This window comes from Carassius carassius, chromosome 16 (assembly GCF_963082965.1).
Source record: "Carassius carassius chromosome 16, fCarCar2.1, whole genome shotgun sequence".
NCBI classification, from domain to species: domain Eukaryota; kingdom Metazoa; phylum Chordata; class Actinopteri; order Cypriniformes; family Cyprinidae; genus Carassius; species Carassius carassius.
In genome coordinates, this window is record NC_081770.1 from 16370803 (window position 1) to 16386397 (window position 15595).

Below are 15595 nucleotides of genomic sequence, written 5' to 3' on the forward strand. Positions count from 1 at the left end.
ACTTGCGCAGAAGGATTCGGAAAGACTACTGGGAAATCAATAACAAATTGACAATAACAGGGAGCTGGCCCGTTCTTCCGCGTTATTCTGCGGCTGTGGAACACATTATTACATATTCGTGGATTCGTACTTTTACCGGATTCGGATAACGTTTGGGGGTGAGTAACAAAGTAATAACTTTAATTTCCGCGTTCATTTTATTTTCTCCTGCGTGAAATTTTACAGGAAGTTTTGATCTCACGTTTGATCAATGCGTGATATTATAATTAGAAAGAATACATGGAATCTTAAGATATTAGGGGATTTTTACTAGTAAGAACGCAATGGAAAACATAAAAGCCCTTTATATAATAAGGTCTTATGTAAACTCTTCTGCAGTTACATGTGGCCCGGACGAATGCAGGCAAAACAATATCATGTGTTCATGAATTCTGTAATATCTAATACTAATAATAATAAAAGCAGCAGAACAACATCGATCAGTATAGCATTATTATTATTATTATTATTATTATTGATTCGAACGCAGTCTGAAAGATCAAACTTGCTGAACAAATTTAAAAGTATTTAAAAAAATAAGCCATACACATGCACCCACCCACCCACGTTTACCTAACGTTACTTTAGCTGTCTGAATTAAGATGTATTTATATTAAGCCTTAAAATATATTCATACAAAACCAGTACTTCCAAATCCCACCCTACACACTGTTTTCAAGCATTCAAAATAAAATAAATATAATGCACAATCTTTTTGAAATTACTAATGTTCAGTTACTGTAATGGTTGTTTCTGTTGTAACGTTATGCATTCTTTAAAATAAAGGTATCATCTGGCTTGTAACGCAATCTAACGTGTACAGACATTCTGTTTTCATGCAAGTAAGCATGCATATATTCACATTTCTGTTACTCTTATTGCTTTGGTTTTATTTAATCCTACTGTAAACTAAAACTATGAACACATTTTCATAACAATAATAATATAAAAACACTCATATTCACTACAGACTTTGCCGTAACAGAAAAATATGTGCATTTTTGATAATAATCATAATAGTTAAAACAATAATATATGGCTTACTTACTTTTTATGCAAAACGTTGTGTAAGTAGCTACTAGGTTAGAGAAACACACTACACAAAAAAGCCCCTCTAAGGATGTAGTGAGCCATTCATGCGAGATAGAAATCTCATTATCTTGCATCTTGCAGAGAAATGGTTTTTATCAGCCATAATTTGACATGTATTTTAATTCTCAGCCTACAGAGTTGCAGAAATGAGTCAGTGGTTGGAGCTTCAGCAACTGGATTCAAAGTTTTTGGAACAGGTCGACCAACTGTACGATGACAGCTTTCCGATGGCCATTCGGCAGTACCTCAGCAGCTGGATAGAAAGCCACGACTGGTGCGGATCAGCATTTTACATCTTTACTACTACATCAAACACATTACCACAACCTTCTGCAAGTATAATGACGCTAAACGAAGCAACCAAGATTATTCTAAAAAGTGTTTTTTTTATGAAGTGAAAAAAGTTAATTGAAAGTATTAATATATTATTAAATTATGAAAATGGCAAGAAATATATATATATTTTTTTAAATGTGCATTTACATTTTAAGGGTAACTGGAATAATAATATTAGCATATTAATAATACTTTTTTTTATTAAAATATGAATTAATTCATTTTAAGTTGCATGTTTTTTTTTAAAGGTAATTCAAATATTATATAAAATGATAAAATATGAGAATATTATTATAATTTTTTAAAATGTGCATTCTTTAAAAAAATGCAATTAGAATATTAATATTAACATGTTAAAATAATATTATACAAAAATATGGATGAATACTTTTTTAAAATCTGTATCTTTTTTAAAGTAAAAAAAGGAAAATCTAAATAATATTAATTATTATTATTATTTGTAATTTTTTTTTTTACAGGTAAAGACATCTACTATTTACCAAAAAAACAAAAGAACTGTTTATTGTACATAAGGCCCTCATGTTGAGATCACATGATGTTAATAAACTTGAATGAACTTCAGATGAACTTACTTCAAATATGACATCTTCCAGAAACACAGTATGTTTTGCACACAACGAACCTGTTGTAACAACATTATAAAAGGCATTGTGGGTTCTCCAGAGCTAGTGAGGGCAACAGAAAGGCGAATTCTGCAGGATTAGTTGTTCAATAAGACAAATAAGAATCAGTGCAACGTAAACAAATAGTTGCATAGTGCATTTTTCTCATAAAAGGGGCATTATGTAGGCAAAAATATAGGAATTGTGTTAAAAATAGAATTCAAACCAGTTTCAGGTTCATTTGGTGTGAATCCTCTGTTCTTTGTTCTCTTAAAGGGACCATGTTGCTAATGTGGAGAATGAGTCGCTGGCAACCGTGCGGTTTCATGATCTTTTGACCCAGTTGGATCACCAACACAGCCGCTTCGCGATGGAGAAAGACTTCCTGAACCAGCACAATATACGCAAGATTAAGAGGAACTTGCAGGTGCCTGTCTGCAACTGGCTACACAATCATTTCCTTTTAGTATTTGTGTTACAGCCGCTGAATCATTAGGCAATAAACAGATCAGAAAAACAAGTTGCAACCTGCAAACAGTTGAGGTTCTGAGTTTACACAAACCTTGTGTTTCAGACCCTCTTCCAAGACAATCCCGTTTCAATGGCGATGATCATCAGTAGGAACCTAAGCGAGGAAAGGAAGATTCTGGCTGCTGCCCAAGTGTCAGAGGTCAGGAATTATTCAACGACAGCCACTGATTTCCAACACTGTGAAGTTGAATATGCCATTTAAATCTTTATCGAAATCATTTTAAAATAATAGTTCAACCACAAAGAATTTATAGAACTTTTGTTTTTTATCTGTAAAACACAAAAGGAGATATTTCGCAATACTGTCCAAGCCGCTCTTTTCCACATAATGACATAATGAGTTAGTAATTAGTATTTTGTTACAGAATCGAACCGAAAACACTCAAAATGACATGATCGTGGAGAAACATCGAGAGATGGATGGAAGGGTGAAAGACATAAAGATGAAAGTACAGGTGATGTACACAAACACTATGGCATTCTATGTCTAATTTTCTTAGAAAAGTTGTGTAAAACAGCTTTTTTTTTAATTTGCCTTCAGGACACAGAGCAGACTATCAAAAATCTAGAAGACCAGCAAGACGAATACGACTTCAAGAGCAAAACTCTACAAAGCAGAGGTAACAGGATTAAAATATGCCTTATCCGTAGTCAAAAAAACAAAATTTCATAAAATGTGTGGTCACATTACTAAAATTTCTGCTTTATTTATCTTTTGCTTATTTTGCCTGTGAAAATTTGTTGAACAACAGTAAGTGTGACTGCATCTTGGGTCAGAACTAGATATTTATTTGAAAAGTATAGAAACGCAGTATTGCTTATTTCGCTCTGGAAAATTTGTCAAACATTGGTAAATGTGATTTACCTTACGTCAGAACCCGAAGTACTGAAACTCATTATTGCTTATTGAAAAAATGTAACAATGGTAAGTGTCAGAACTAGCAAATTATGCGAAAAGCAGGCTATAGAAACTCAGTATTGCTTATTTTGTGAAAATTCACCAAACTAGCTAATGTGACACAACTCAAGTCGGAAGTAACTTTTTGTCAGGTACTGAAATTCGCTCGCGAAGATTTGCCAAACGACTGCACCTTTAGTACCAAAACTTAAAACTGCTTATTTTTCTTTTGAAAATTTGTTGACCACTGGTAAATGTCACCTCATCTTAAGTCGGAACTAGCTATTTTTTTCAGTAAGTGCTGAAACGAAGTATTGCTTATTTCACTCACGAAAATTTGTCAAACGACAGTAAATAGCTATTTATTTGAACAATGTAGAAATTCAGTATTGCTTATTTTGCTCTTGAAAATTTGTCAAACATCTGTAAATGTGATGCAACACAAGTTGGAACTAGCTATTTTTTCGGCAAGTACTGAAACCTGTTGCATATTTCACTTTTGCATTGTCACGTGTAACCGCATCCTTGGTCAGAATTAGCTAATTATTCAAAAGTTATGGAAAATCAGTATTGCTTATGTCATGAAAATTCACCAAACAATGGTAATGTGTTACACCGCTAATTCAGAAGTTGCTATTTTTCATAAAGTACTGAAGTTCAGTATTGCTTATTTTGCTTGCAAAAATTTGCCATAAATATGACTGAACCTTTAGTCAGGAATAACTATTATTTTGAACAAGTACCGAAACTCAGTGTTGCTTATTCACTTGCGAAAAGTTAGCAATGGTAACTGTAACTGCATCTTAGGTCAGAACTAGTTAATTGATAAAAAAGTACAGAAATCCAGTATTGGTTTATTTTATTTTGTGAAAATTCTCCAAACAATGGTAATCTGATTCAACCAATTCAGAAAATTGCTGTTGTTTTTTGTCAAGTACCAAAAATCTTGCTTGTGACAATTTGTTTAAGATGGTAAATGTCACTGCACCTTAGTTCAGAACTAGCTATTTTTTATTTTTTAACATTTTAACAGAGGAACTGAACGGGACCATTTCAAAGGAAGACCTGAACCGTGAGAGACTGACTATCCATGCCATGTTTATGAAACTCAACGAAACAAGAACGGTGAGAACATTGGTGATCCATCACATTTTTCCGTTCTGTAATGCTAATTGGTTAACGAAGAGAAGCAGTTACTTTCATCCTTGTTTTTGTCCCTGTAGAAAGTGATCAGTCACATGTCAGAGGTGTTAAACAACATGGATCCGGTGGTCTTTGAGCTAATCTCAACAGAACTGACCGAATGGAGACGCCGTCAACAGATGGCTTGCATCGGTGGACTAACCAATGTCTGCTTGGACCAGCTGCAGAACTGGTAACAAACACAAACCACAAATTAATTTATGTTTTCCATCTAACCATAATTATTTTATTTTTTTGAGTAGTAATACTTTTTTTTATTTATTTGCAATTGAAAAGTTGTAAAAAAACCCTATGATTCTCTGGTAAACAAAGCCAGAATGATCATATTAACAAGATGTCATGACCATTTTTTATAGTTTTAAGATAAAAAAAGCTAATGGGTATTGCTCATAGTTATATTTTAATTCTGAATTTTGACTGTACAATATGTATTTTATTCATTTTTTCTATTGTACAGATGACTGCAAATACCAATGAGTTTAAATATTTTTTTTGCAAAATCTAGTATTTTCTATGGTAATCCACACAATCTGGATTTTTCTGAAAGATTTTGCAAGGGTTCAAGTTAGAAAACTGCTTTGTTCGGTTCTTATAGACCTTTTTTTGCTTGCGAAAGTTTTGGAAATATTGGCTTTATGTAAATAGTTATAATTTCTCTAAATTGTTGACATTGGGCCTTTTTTTATGGGCAAAATTTTATAAACCTTTTCCACCTGCGAAATTTTACAGAAATATTGACAGTATACAAATAGTTTGACAATATTTAAATATTGATCATTTTACTAGACTATTGACCGTAGACAATGGATTTGTAAAAATAATTTTGCGAGCAAAATTTTATAGACATTTTCTACTTGCGAAATTTCACAGAAATATTAACGCCATTAAATATTGACGTATTTAAATATAGATAATTTTGAAACACTAATGACAGAAGACAGTGAATTTTACAGACCCTTTCTGCATGCAAAATTTCACAGAAATATTGTCAATTCGCAACAATTTCGCTACACTATTGAATATTTTTTTGCTCACAAATTTCTGGAATTTTTCTGCCTGCAAATTTTCAGGGAAATATTGATAATATTTAATATATTGGCAGTATATAAATATTGATCATTTTGTAACACCACTGACAATAGACTTTTTTTGTGCACAAAATCTAATTTGAGAGACCTTTTCTGCTTTTCACAGTATATAAATATTGATAATTTTGCTAAATCACACTTTTAGGCTCTATAAAATCACATTTAAATCATATTTTTTTGTGTTGTGTTTGTTTTTCTCCTAAGGTTTACTTCTCTAGGAGAATCTCTGCTTCAGCTCAGGCAGCAGCTCAAGAAACTTCTGGAGCTGGAGCAGAAATTCACATACGAAAAGGATCCCATCACCCTCAGCAAAAGCACTCTGGACGACAGGATCATGATGAACTTCAAAAACCTCATCACAAAGTAAGAAACCTACTTTGCTGGAAGTTTCTTTTCACTGATAATGGATTATTTTGACCTATTTTGTGGATTTTTTCAGCTCCTTGGTAGTTGAGCGGCAGCCATGCATGCCGACCCAACTGCAAAGACCTTTGGTGCTGAAGACAGGTGTTCTGTTCACCCTCAAATTACGGTAACTGTAAACACACAGCAGATGTTTCGCATTTCTCTATTTCAAGGGCAGATAATGTTCAGTTGATGGATGAATCACATTTTTTCTGTGCTCCAGGCTGCTCATAAAACTTCAGGAATTCAACCACACTGTTCGGGTGAAGGTGCACTTCGACAAGTAAGTGTTGTACATACTCTGACTCAACCGTAAATCATCAAGGGATTTTTTTGTCTCTAAATTAGCTAGTAATTTAGCCTACAAGTTCATTTATGTGTCTCTTTTCCCCTTTCAGGAATATCGTTGAGAAACGGAAAGGGTGTGTCCTACACAATTTCCTTATGCACATACTATTTTAAAGATATAATTATCCTAAAAATTACAATTTCACTGACTTAGTAATGCTCCTGTTTTAGGTTTCGCATGTTCAACATCTTGGGAACGGCCATGAAGGTGATGAACATGGAGGAATCCAATGGGATGGCAGCAGAATTCCGTCATCTGGTAATATGAAGAAAAAAATAGCAAATCACAGTACAGCTTCAGTTTAAAATCATAATTTAATCAAATAGTAAATCACAATAACAAAATTAATTTTACTTCACAGCAACTGAAAGAGAAGAAAGTTACCGGAAACAGAACAAGTGAGGTGAGTTCAAAATGTTTTTTAAAAAAGTATCTCTTGATTACCGAGGCTGCAATTATTATAATTATTATCAATTTCGAAAACCGTGGCGCTGCCTAGTATTTTTGTGGAATTTTTTTTTTTTTCAGAATCGCTTGATAAATAAAAAAGTTCAACAGCATTTATATGTGATAGAAATCTTTAGTAACATCATTAATGTCTTTACGGTCACTTTTGACCAATTGAATGCATCCTTTCAGAATAAATTTTTTTTACATTTTCTTGTTTCTTGTCATCAAATTGTTAAGAAAAGGTCAAATCTGTCATCATTGACCCACCTACCAAAGCTGCATGACATTTGTTCTTATGTGGACCATAAAAACCTCCAGAAATCACATACAAATTGTCAAGAAATTAGTCCATGACTCTTTGTGTTCAGTTTTCCTAGTCTTCTGAAGTCATATAATCATTTACTGTAAGAAACAAGCAGAAATGCAATTCCCTCTTTGTGTAGCTCTTCTTCACTTTTTAATTTCTGCATAGTCGAGCTTTAAACTTGCTAGAACAGCACCTCAAAATTCTCTCTTGCACGTTGGGCAGGGCCCTCTGATCGTCACGGAGGAACTTCACTCCATCACCTTCGAGGCTGAGCTCTGCTGGTCTGGAATGGTCATGAACTTCGAGGTCAGAACATTCTTCAGAACAACCGAGTTTAAAAACACAATTCATAATCATCATCCACTTTCTTCTCTCTCTCCATCTTCAGACCACATCTCTGCCCATTGTTGTGATCTCCAACGTCAGTCAGCTCCCCAGTGGATGGGCCTCCATCATGTGGTACAACATGCTGACTTCTGAGCCAAAGGTAAGTCCTCTTCAACACTAATGGTTTAGTAAGAGATATAAGCTCTACATGCACCACAAAAATTTTTTTCCACAGAACTTCCAATTTCTTTGTTTTTTTTTTTTTTTTATCCAGAACCTTTCGTTCTTCGTGACTCCTCCTTCAGCCACGTGGGGGCATCTAGCGGAAGTGCTGAGCTGGCAGTTCTCCTCCATCACCAAAAGAGGTCTTAACCAAGAACAGTTAAGCATGCTGGGTACCAAACTCCTTGGTAAGTATGATGCACTTACTTCACTCTGAGCGCAACTGATTCTCTCGGAACAGATGAACTAAATGCACAAGCGTTCAAACTTGGGCACACAGGACCTAAAGCGGTGATGGATCCTGAAGCTCAGATTCCTTGGAATAGATTCTGCAAGGTTGGCCTATACAAGATTTTTTATTTTATCCATTAAGTCGAAATTTCCTAGTTCCCGCTGTTTGTTTAGAAGTGATTTGATTTGAGACTTGTGTTTGATGTAGTCTGGCAGTGAGAAGAACTTCACCTTCTGGCTGTGGATTGAAGGAATTTTGGACTTGATAAAGAGACACCTGCTGAGTCTGTGGGACGATGGGTAGGAAACCAGATATGTTTGAATTACGAGAATCCAGCTAGGATTCAACAACATCTTATATGGTTCTAGCTGGTCTAGACGGTTGATCACCTGGACCGACTTGGTCTGTCTGACTATTTTGTGCAGCCACCATTTCACATACCAGGGTTATTGTCGTTAACAAAAACTTTAAAGTGCTCCTATTATGGGTTATGAAAGGTTCATATTTTGGTTTTGGGAGTCCCCAACAACAGGTTGACATGCATACAAGGTAAAAAAAAATAAACACTTTCGTCTTAAAATTATGCATTTATTTTTTCCAATTTTGCTTAAAGACTTCCAAATGATTCTTTTAACGATTCATTTTTCCAAACCCCTCCTTTGCGTCAAGTTTTCCCGGGTCTGCACATGCAACAAGTGGGCGGGCATAAATATGCTAATGTTTCAGTTTGACGTCACCTTGAAACAGTCACCTTGTTTTCAAAACGACTCGTTTTCATGACTCGGAGTCGACTCTTTCTTTTGAACGACAATAACTTTTTACACAATGCACTTTTAGATTTAAAACTTTGCTGGATGTTTTCATTCACTTAGAGCTTTGTTACACACTGTATGAAAGGTAATTTTTCAAAACTCCATAATAGGGGCTCTTTAATTTTAAGTTTATTACATTTAAGCTAAAGCAAAATAATTAAAATAAACCCTGGTCCACAAAACCAGTCTTATATGTACATTTTTCTACATTGAGATGTATGCATCATCTGAAAGCTGAATAAATAATATTTCCATTGATGTGTAGTTTAGTATGATCTGACAATATTTGGCTGAGATAAACTATTTGAAAATCTGGAATCTGAGGGTGCAAAAAAATCAAAATAAAGAAAATCGCCTTTTAAGTTGTCCAAATTAAGTTCTTAGCAATGCATATTACTAATGAAAAATTAAGTTTTGATATATTTGCGGTAGGAAATTTACAAAATATCTTCATGGAACATGATCCTACTGATTTTTGTCATAAAAGAAAGATCTAGAATTTTGACTCGTATGATGTTTTTTTTTTGCTATTACAAAAAATATACCCCAGCGACACACACACACACACACACACACACACACACACACACACACACACACACACACACACACACACACACACACACATATATATATATATATATATATATATATATATATAAACTAATAAAAATTACAAAACCAGTAAAGCACATAGCATAATGAAACACAACAAAACTGCCAATATAAGATGGAAAACTTGAAGGAAAGTGGATAAAATGGAATTGCAAATAACTGAAGAAAGTTTAAGTTGAAGCTCTAAAATAAATAAAACAAAACTGAAGTAAAAATAAATTAAGCCTAAGTAGTTACAGTACATCTAAAAAGAACAAAAAATGAACACAACTGACAAAAGCATAAAACAAAATGACAAAAAATTCAAAATATTAATAAAAACTAAAATAGTATATAAATAATACTAAAATAAGTGTCACAAAATTATTACATTTATGCATAAACAATAGCAAAAATACATAGAAATATCTTTAGGAACGTTAATTTTTAAATTTGATTTGATTGTGAAATTTGAAGTTTTAAAGTGTAAAAAGATGCCAAATTGTGTTTATATTAATAGACTTGCACAGTAGAATTCTGCTTTAACCCTGTCTATCTTTCGCAGCTGTATAATGGGCTTTGTGACCAAAGACCGAACTAAAGCTCTGCTACATGACAAATTGTCCGGAACATTTCTGTTGCGCTTCAGCGAGAGTAACCGTGACGGAGCCATCACCTTCAGCTGGGTTGAACACGACGCAAACGGTGAGACGTTCCTTCACTCTGCGAAACAATAAAGAACTAATTAAAACAAATGTATCTGGTCTTTAGTGTTGTCACGGTACCAAAATTTCAGTATTCGGTACCGATACCAGTAAAAATCCACGGTTCTCGGTACCAATTTCGGTACCAAAGCAAAACACACAAATGTGCTAATAAAAAAATAAAAAAACACACACTTTTAATCACTAAATATAAAACCAATGCCATTCTTTATACTAATTTACAATTGGGTTTAAAGTTTTTCTACAAGTAATATAATTATGAAAAACAAGTTAACAAGTTTAACCCAAATTTAATTTGTCTTTTAATTAATGATATTTAAACACATTTTATGTTTTGGTAAATAAAGGGGATTTGCTATTAAAATTAAAACATGGAAGAAATATTGTGTGATTTATTTCTTTAAAAAAAATAAAGTTTTATAAATTTTTTCAACAGTAGTAGCAGTATCACATACATTCTACTAAATAATAGTAATATTTCTACCCATTATATAAAAATGAACTTTTATTTTGACACTGGTTTTACTCAAATGAAATGGTAAAATGCTTGTGAAGTGACTCAGAACAGTTCTGGTGATGTGGTTTATGTATTTAGGCCCTCATCGCTTCAGTCTGTGTAGTAAACAAACCCACACATCTCTACCATTTATTTATTCAAACACAGAACATGCAGGATTCATATTTCAACCAACTTTTGCAGCTTAACATTTACAGATACTGGTCCATATGGAGATTTGATTTGATTGATTTATACTAACTTTGACAAATTCCATGACTGTCCATATTAAAATGTAAGTTTAATTTTCATGATTGGATTTTGAGATTCCGTCCGCGTTTTCTGCTTAGCGGAAATCATAGCGCTGTATGCGTCAAGAACCGGGTTGACCGGGTACTCGGTACCACCGGTACTTAAAGAAACCTGGTACCGTCACATTTTCATTTTTTTAGTACCGACTTGGTACCGAAGTACCGGGTCTTTTGACAACACTACTGGTCTTGAAATCAAAACATCCAAAAACAGCTCATTTGGATTTGGATCTGGGTTTCGCTTAAACTTTGGCTTCAAATCAAATGTGTTTTGCAAATGTAATGCTCATGACTTAGGTTTGGTGTTGTGTTTGTTCAGAAGAGCCACAGATTCGCTCCGTGGAGCCCTACACGAAGAAGGAACTCTCTGCCGTCTCACTTCCTGACATCATCCGCAATTATCGCGTGATGGCGGCTGACAATGTCCCAGAAAACCCTCTGCGCTTCCTATTTCCCAACCTTCCCAAAGATGAGGCCTTCAAAAAATACTACTCCAAACCCACCGACAGTAAGAAACACACAGTTGCAAACTATGTAAAAAATGAATAAATGTATAAAAAAATGTATATATATACTAAGATATACTTTTGTTTATCCAGAGCAAGAACCAATGGATGTGGATAAGAAGTTACATGAGGGATACATAAGCACCACTCTCATCTCCATCTCTGAAATGTAAGTCAATGTTAACCCTCTGATGCTACTTGCATAGTGGTCAAATGAATATACTATATTTTAGTTTGATGTTTTATACTTAATATTTTGTATTTTAGGACATTTTATGGGATTAAATTATACTTATGGAATAGTTATGATCCATTTATTATTACCTGTATAGACCTGAAAAGGAAATTTCCAACTGTTGTAAACCTTACAAAATACACAAAAAATATACAAAATACAATTTTTTCCAAAACATGTTTTACTCAAAAACTGCATGAAAATCAAATCCAAACCTAAGCAATTTGTGTTCCAAATTTGAGGTCAATATCATAAAATATGAGCTTTGAGTAAGATTGTGTTTGCTTCCCATTCATTTCCAATGTGGGAATTTTTGATTGCAAATAGTATAACGTTGTGCATACAAAGCGAAGTGAACATTCACATTGCGTTATCACTCTAGATTACTATATTTTTTGTGTCCCTTGTGCGAATAAAAACAACACGCATGCACGCTTCCATTTTCTGGTACGCTCAGACATCTCAAACCAGATGTGTCAAAAAGCTCTTCGCTGATTGGATACGTAACAGTGCATTATGTGAATTTCCTGCTTAAGTTGAATTTTTTTTCAATTCACATCATTCTTGCCATCCAACGTGGATTCGCATTTATTTGAGTATTTGCATCGACTTTATATGTAATCTACTTGTTCAAATAATTAATTTTTTTCAGCTTTTTTCAGGACTGTGTAACCTTTACAAATCATGTCCATGTTTATTTATTTTTTTTGTGTTCACATAGCGCGCTCCAAAACCTTTGTCAAATTTCAAACCATTCTGATTAAGTTAAAAAGAAATCAAAACATAAAAATCAAAAAGTAAAAGCACATAAATAAATCCCTTAGATTCATTTTAAAATGCCATTTCTCTGCTAACGTACAGGACTGAAAAAATAACTGCTTTTAAATAATTTTAGGCAGCCACAAGACTATAACGACACACTCATGCCAATGTCGCCTGAGGTTTATGGCGAGCTGGAGCGCATGGTATGAAAAATTATAATTATACATTTACAATATAGTTTAAAGAAATACTTAAAATATTAATAGCACTTATTCTCCATTTCTCTCTTTTTTAGAACCGATATGTCACCGATTCGTTAAATTTTGAGGTAGAGTACTATCATTCCTATGTATGTATATATAAATATAAAATGTAAACAGATTCTGATACTGTTTTTTTTTTTGTAATTTTTTCACAGCCCTCAGACTTAAGTCTCTCGTAAGTGACCTGAAAGGACAGATGACGCAGAAAAAATTTAAAATCTCCTTCATTCTGTGTTTCTTCTGCAATAACGCAAATGAAAGAGGAACATGTAGTCAATGTATAGCCATTGGGTTTGTGGTCCTCTCTTTTTCATTCTAACGTTATTTGAAAAACACTGTATACGCTGTCAACTATAGCATAAAGATATCCGAACAGATCGAATTAACCCCCATAGTAATGCTACTGTTACTACAGCACTCATTGTTGAAAACTTTTTAGACAGTGAAGTTGTGAATGAATAGCATTTACCGTAATTTTCTTAGATGCCAAGTAATAGAAAATGGAGGAGAAAGGGGAAAAAAAAGCTAGATGGGTACATTTCACAAAATCTTATTTTCTGTAAAGAAAATTAAACCTGTTTTTAGGACTAATAAGAGTTTAATTACTGTAATGCAATCAGATATTTTATTTAAATGTATGTGAAAAAAACTTTTCATTCTAAAACATTACACAAGAGCAGTACACGTCATACTGCCTTGGATTTTTAAATTCAGATAAGAATAAATGATTGTAGTACAGCAATTTAACTAATAACAAAAGCTACATTATGAAAATAATGTGAACAAACAAAACAAAAACAAAAAAACACAATGGTCCTCAACAAAAATGGTCCTAAAATAGGCTTTCTTTTCTTTAAGCAAGTTTTAGAAACTATTTTTAAGTTTCTTCTGTTTGGTTTTGGGATAAAACCCCCCAAAGATACATCCAGAAAGAACTACGACAGGTCTGACTAAACCTTTTAAGCTGTTTTCTAACACCGTTTCTAAATATGTGAAGAAAATAAGAGACTGGTGCTCTATTAGTGTTATGTTCCCTTAATGTTGTCGTTTCTCACTTTTTGCACTGGATTGCACTGCTGTGTTTAATTACAGAGCAATATTTGATTTTGTCTTATTTGTTTTGGACATGATAGAAAGTTATTACTTTGGAATTAAACATCTGCACCTTAGAAACTTTCGGCACAGACCAACGATATGCAAACCCCACATTGGCGAAAGAAAAGGTACTGTGTACGAATGTCTGAAAAACGTAGTAAAAAAAAAAAACAGATAAACATTGCAAAAATGTTTTAAAATAGCTAAAAATTACATCTTTGAGATATCAATTGAATGGATATCTGTCTGATGCATGTACAGCTACAAGATAAGAAAAATGAATATCAAAAGTTATGTATGTTCAAAGACTTTATTGTTTTTATCTAGTATTTCTTGTGTGGAATATATTGATCAGCTTTGACATTAAATTCAAACAAATCTAGAACATCTACAGCATGGCATAGTTAAATGATAAAAGGATATTAAAAGGAAATATCACAATAACAATGCAATACATTCGTAGCAGTAATAAACAAATGCAGAAAAATAATAAAGTAACAGCAAAAAAAATAGTAACCGCTTTTTCTGCAAAACCCCCCCCCCCCCAAGAAATTACACAATGCAACAAAGATTTACTATAAATATGTCAAAGAAACTAAACAGTTTTTTAGTAAAGTCAGATACGATCAGTGACCTACTTTTGTTTGTACTCTTGAGTCTCTTGGTTGAGTTGCTTACATTTTTTTCCCAATAAATAACACATTTTCCACAGTTTATCCTGTATATACACACACACACATTACAAAACACATTTACAATACTTTAACAACAGTGTCCCTCTAGAAAATATTCACATAACTGAGATCTACTTAGCTTTGGAGGTTTTTCAAGTATACTTGTGCTTCTTTGTCATCTGTACTGTACATTAGAACAATCAATGTGCTTTTCCGCAAACAATATGTGCCTATAGAGTTACTTCATCAAATTATACAACTGATGGGACATGTTTAGACTGCATTTTGACCATAGCAGTCAGTGTTAAGTCCAGTGCATTTTTGTTTATTTTCGACTTTCATCTTGAATCTTGTTATTTCACCATGTACTAAGAATAAAACAGAAAATGTTTTTTTTTTGGCTTGGTTCTTTTCCCAAACAATCGCAGAACTAAATCACAAAACAAATAAATTTTCACATTCTGGATTTAAATATCTTGCAGAATAACCAAAGGTAACACTGCAACCCAGTTTGAATGTTACTTGTGTTGGTTTTCCACATAATTATTCATTAAGCAACTGCCATAAGATTGAAGTATTGAAAAACGTTCCTGTTAAAAAATACAGGAAGTTCCTGAAATACAGTGAAACGGGAATGAAAACTGTGCTTTTGATGCTTTAAAGTAATTTTGGTAACAATTTACAATAAATTTAAATTTGTTAACATTAGTTAAGTACATGGCTATCAAATACAGGACATTCCTGTAGTTCATTGACTGGGCAGGTATGATATTTGTCCCTCTAGTGCTTAAAATTAATTTCATGACACCTATCTAATGTTAATAAATGGAATATATAGGTATGAAATACAGGAAATGTTTTAGTACAATGAATGAACAGGTGGAAAATGGTCTTTCTGGTACTTTGAAGTAATTTTTGTAACAATTTACAAAAAGTTGCAATTTGTTAACATTAGTTAAGCAGATAAGTATCAAATACAGGTAATTTCTGTAGTACATTTAATGTCCAGGTATGAAAATG

At 33.3% G+C, this 15595-nt stretch overlaps 1 protein-coding gene across 2 annotated transcripts; it reads left to right on the plus strand.

The window, feature by feature from the left end:
- On the plus strand, nucleotides 1-13192 carry stat1a (signal transducer and activator of transcription 1a). 2 transcript variants are annotated; one of them, XM_059569305.1, is made up of 25 exons: nucleotides 1-158; nucleotides 1261-1405; nucleotides 2367-2517; nucleotides 2665-2760; nucleotides 2987-3076; nucleotides 3163-3241; nucleotides 4553-4644; nucleotides 4743-4894; nucleotides 6015-6173; nucleotides 6250-6342; nucleotides 6439-6498; nucleotides 6614-6637; nucleotides 6735-6822; nucleotides 6926-6967; nucleotides 7544-7627; nucleotides 7710-7808; nucleotides 7923-8058; nucleotides 8151-8206; nucleotides 8310-8401; nucleotides 10074-10213; nucleotides 11360-11548; nucleotides 11640-11715; nucleotides 12677-12746; nucleotides 12839-12871; nucleotides 12962-13192. In XM_059569305.1, exons 2-25 carry the CDS (start codon nucleotides 1278-1280, stop codon nucleotides 12983-12985), a joined length of 2253 nt encoding a protein of 750 aa, XP_059425288.1. In that variant the 5' UTR covers nucleotides 1-158; nucleotides 1261-1277; the 3' UTR covers nucleotides 12986-13192. The 2 variants fall into 2 exon arrangements, with proteins under 2 accessions (XP_059425288.1, XP_059425289.1); XM_059569306.1 differs by lacking the exons at nucleotides 1-158; nucleotides 1261-1405 and adding an exon at nucleotides 1954-2088.
- The last annotated feature ends 2403 nt before the right edge of the window (nucleotides 13193-15595 follow it).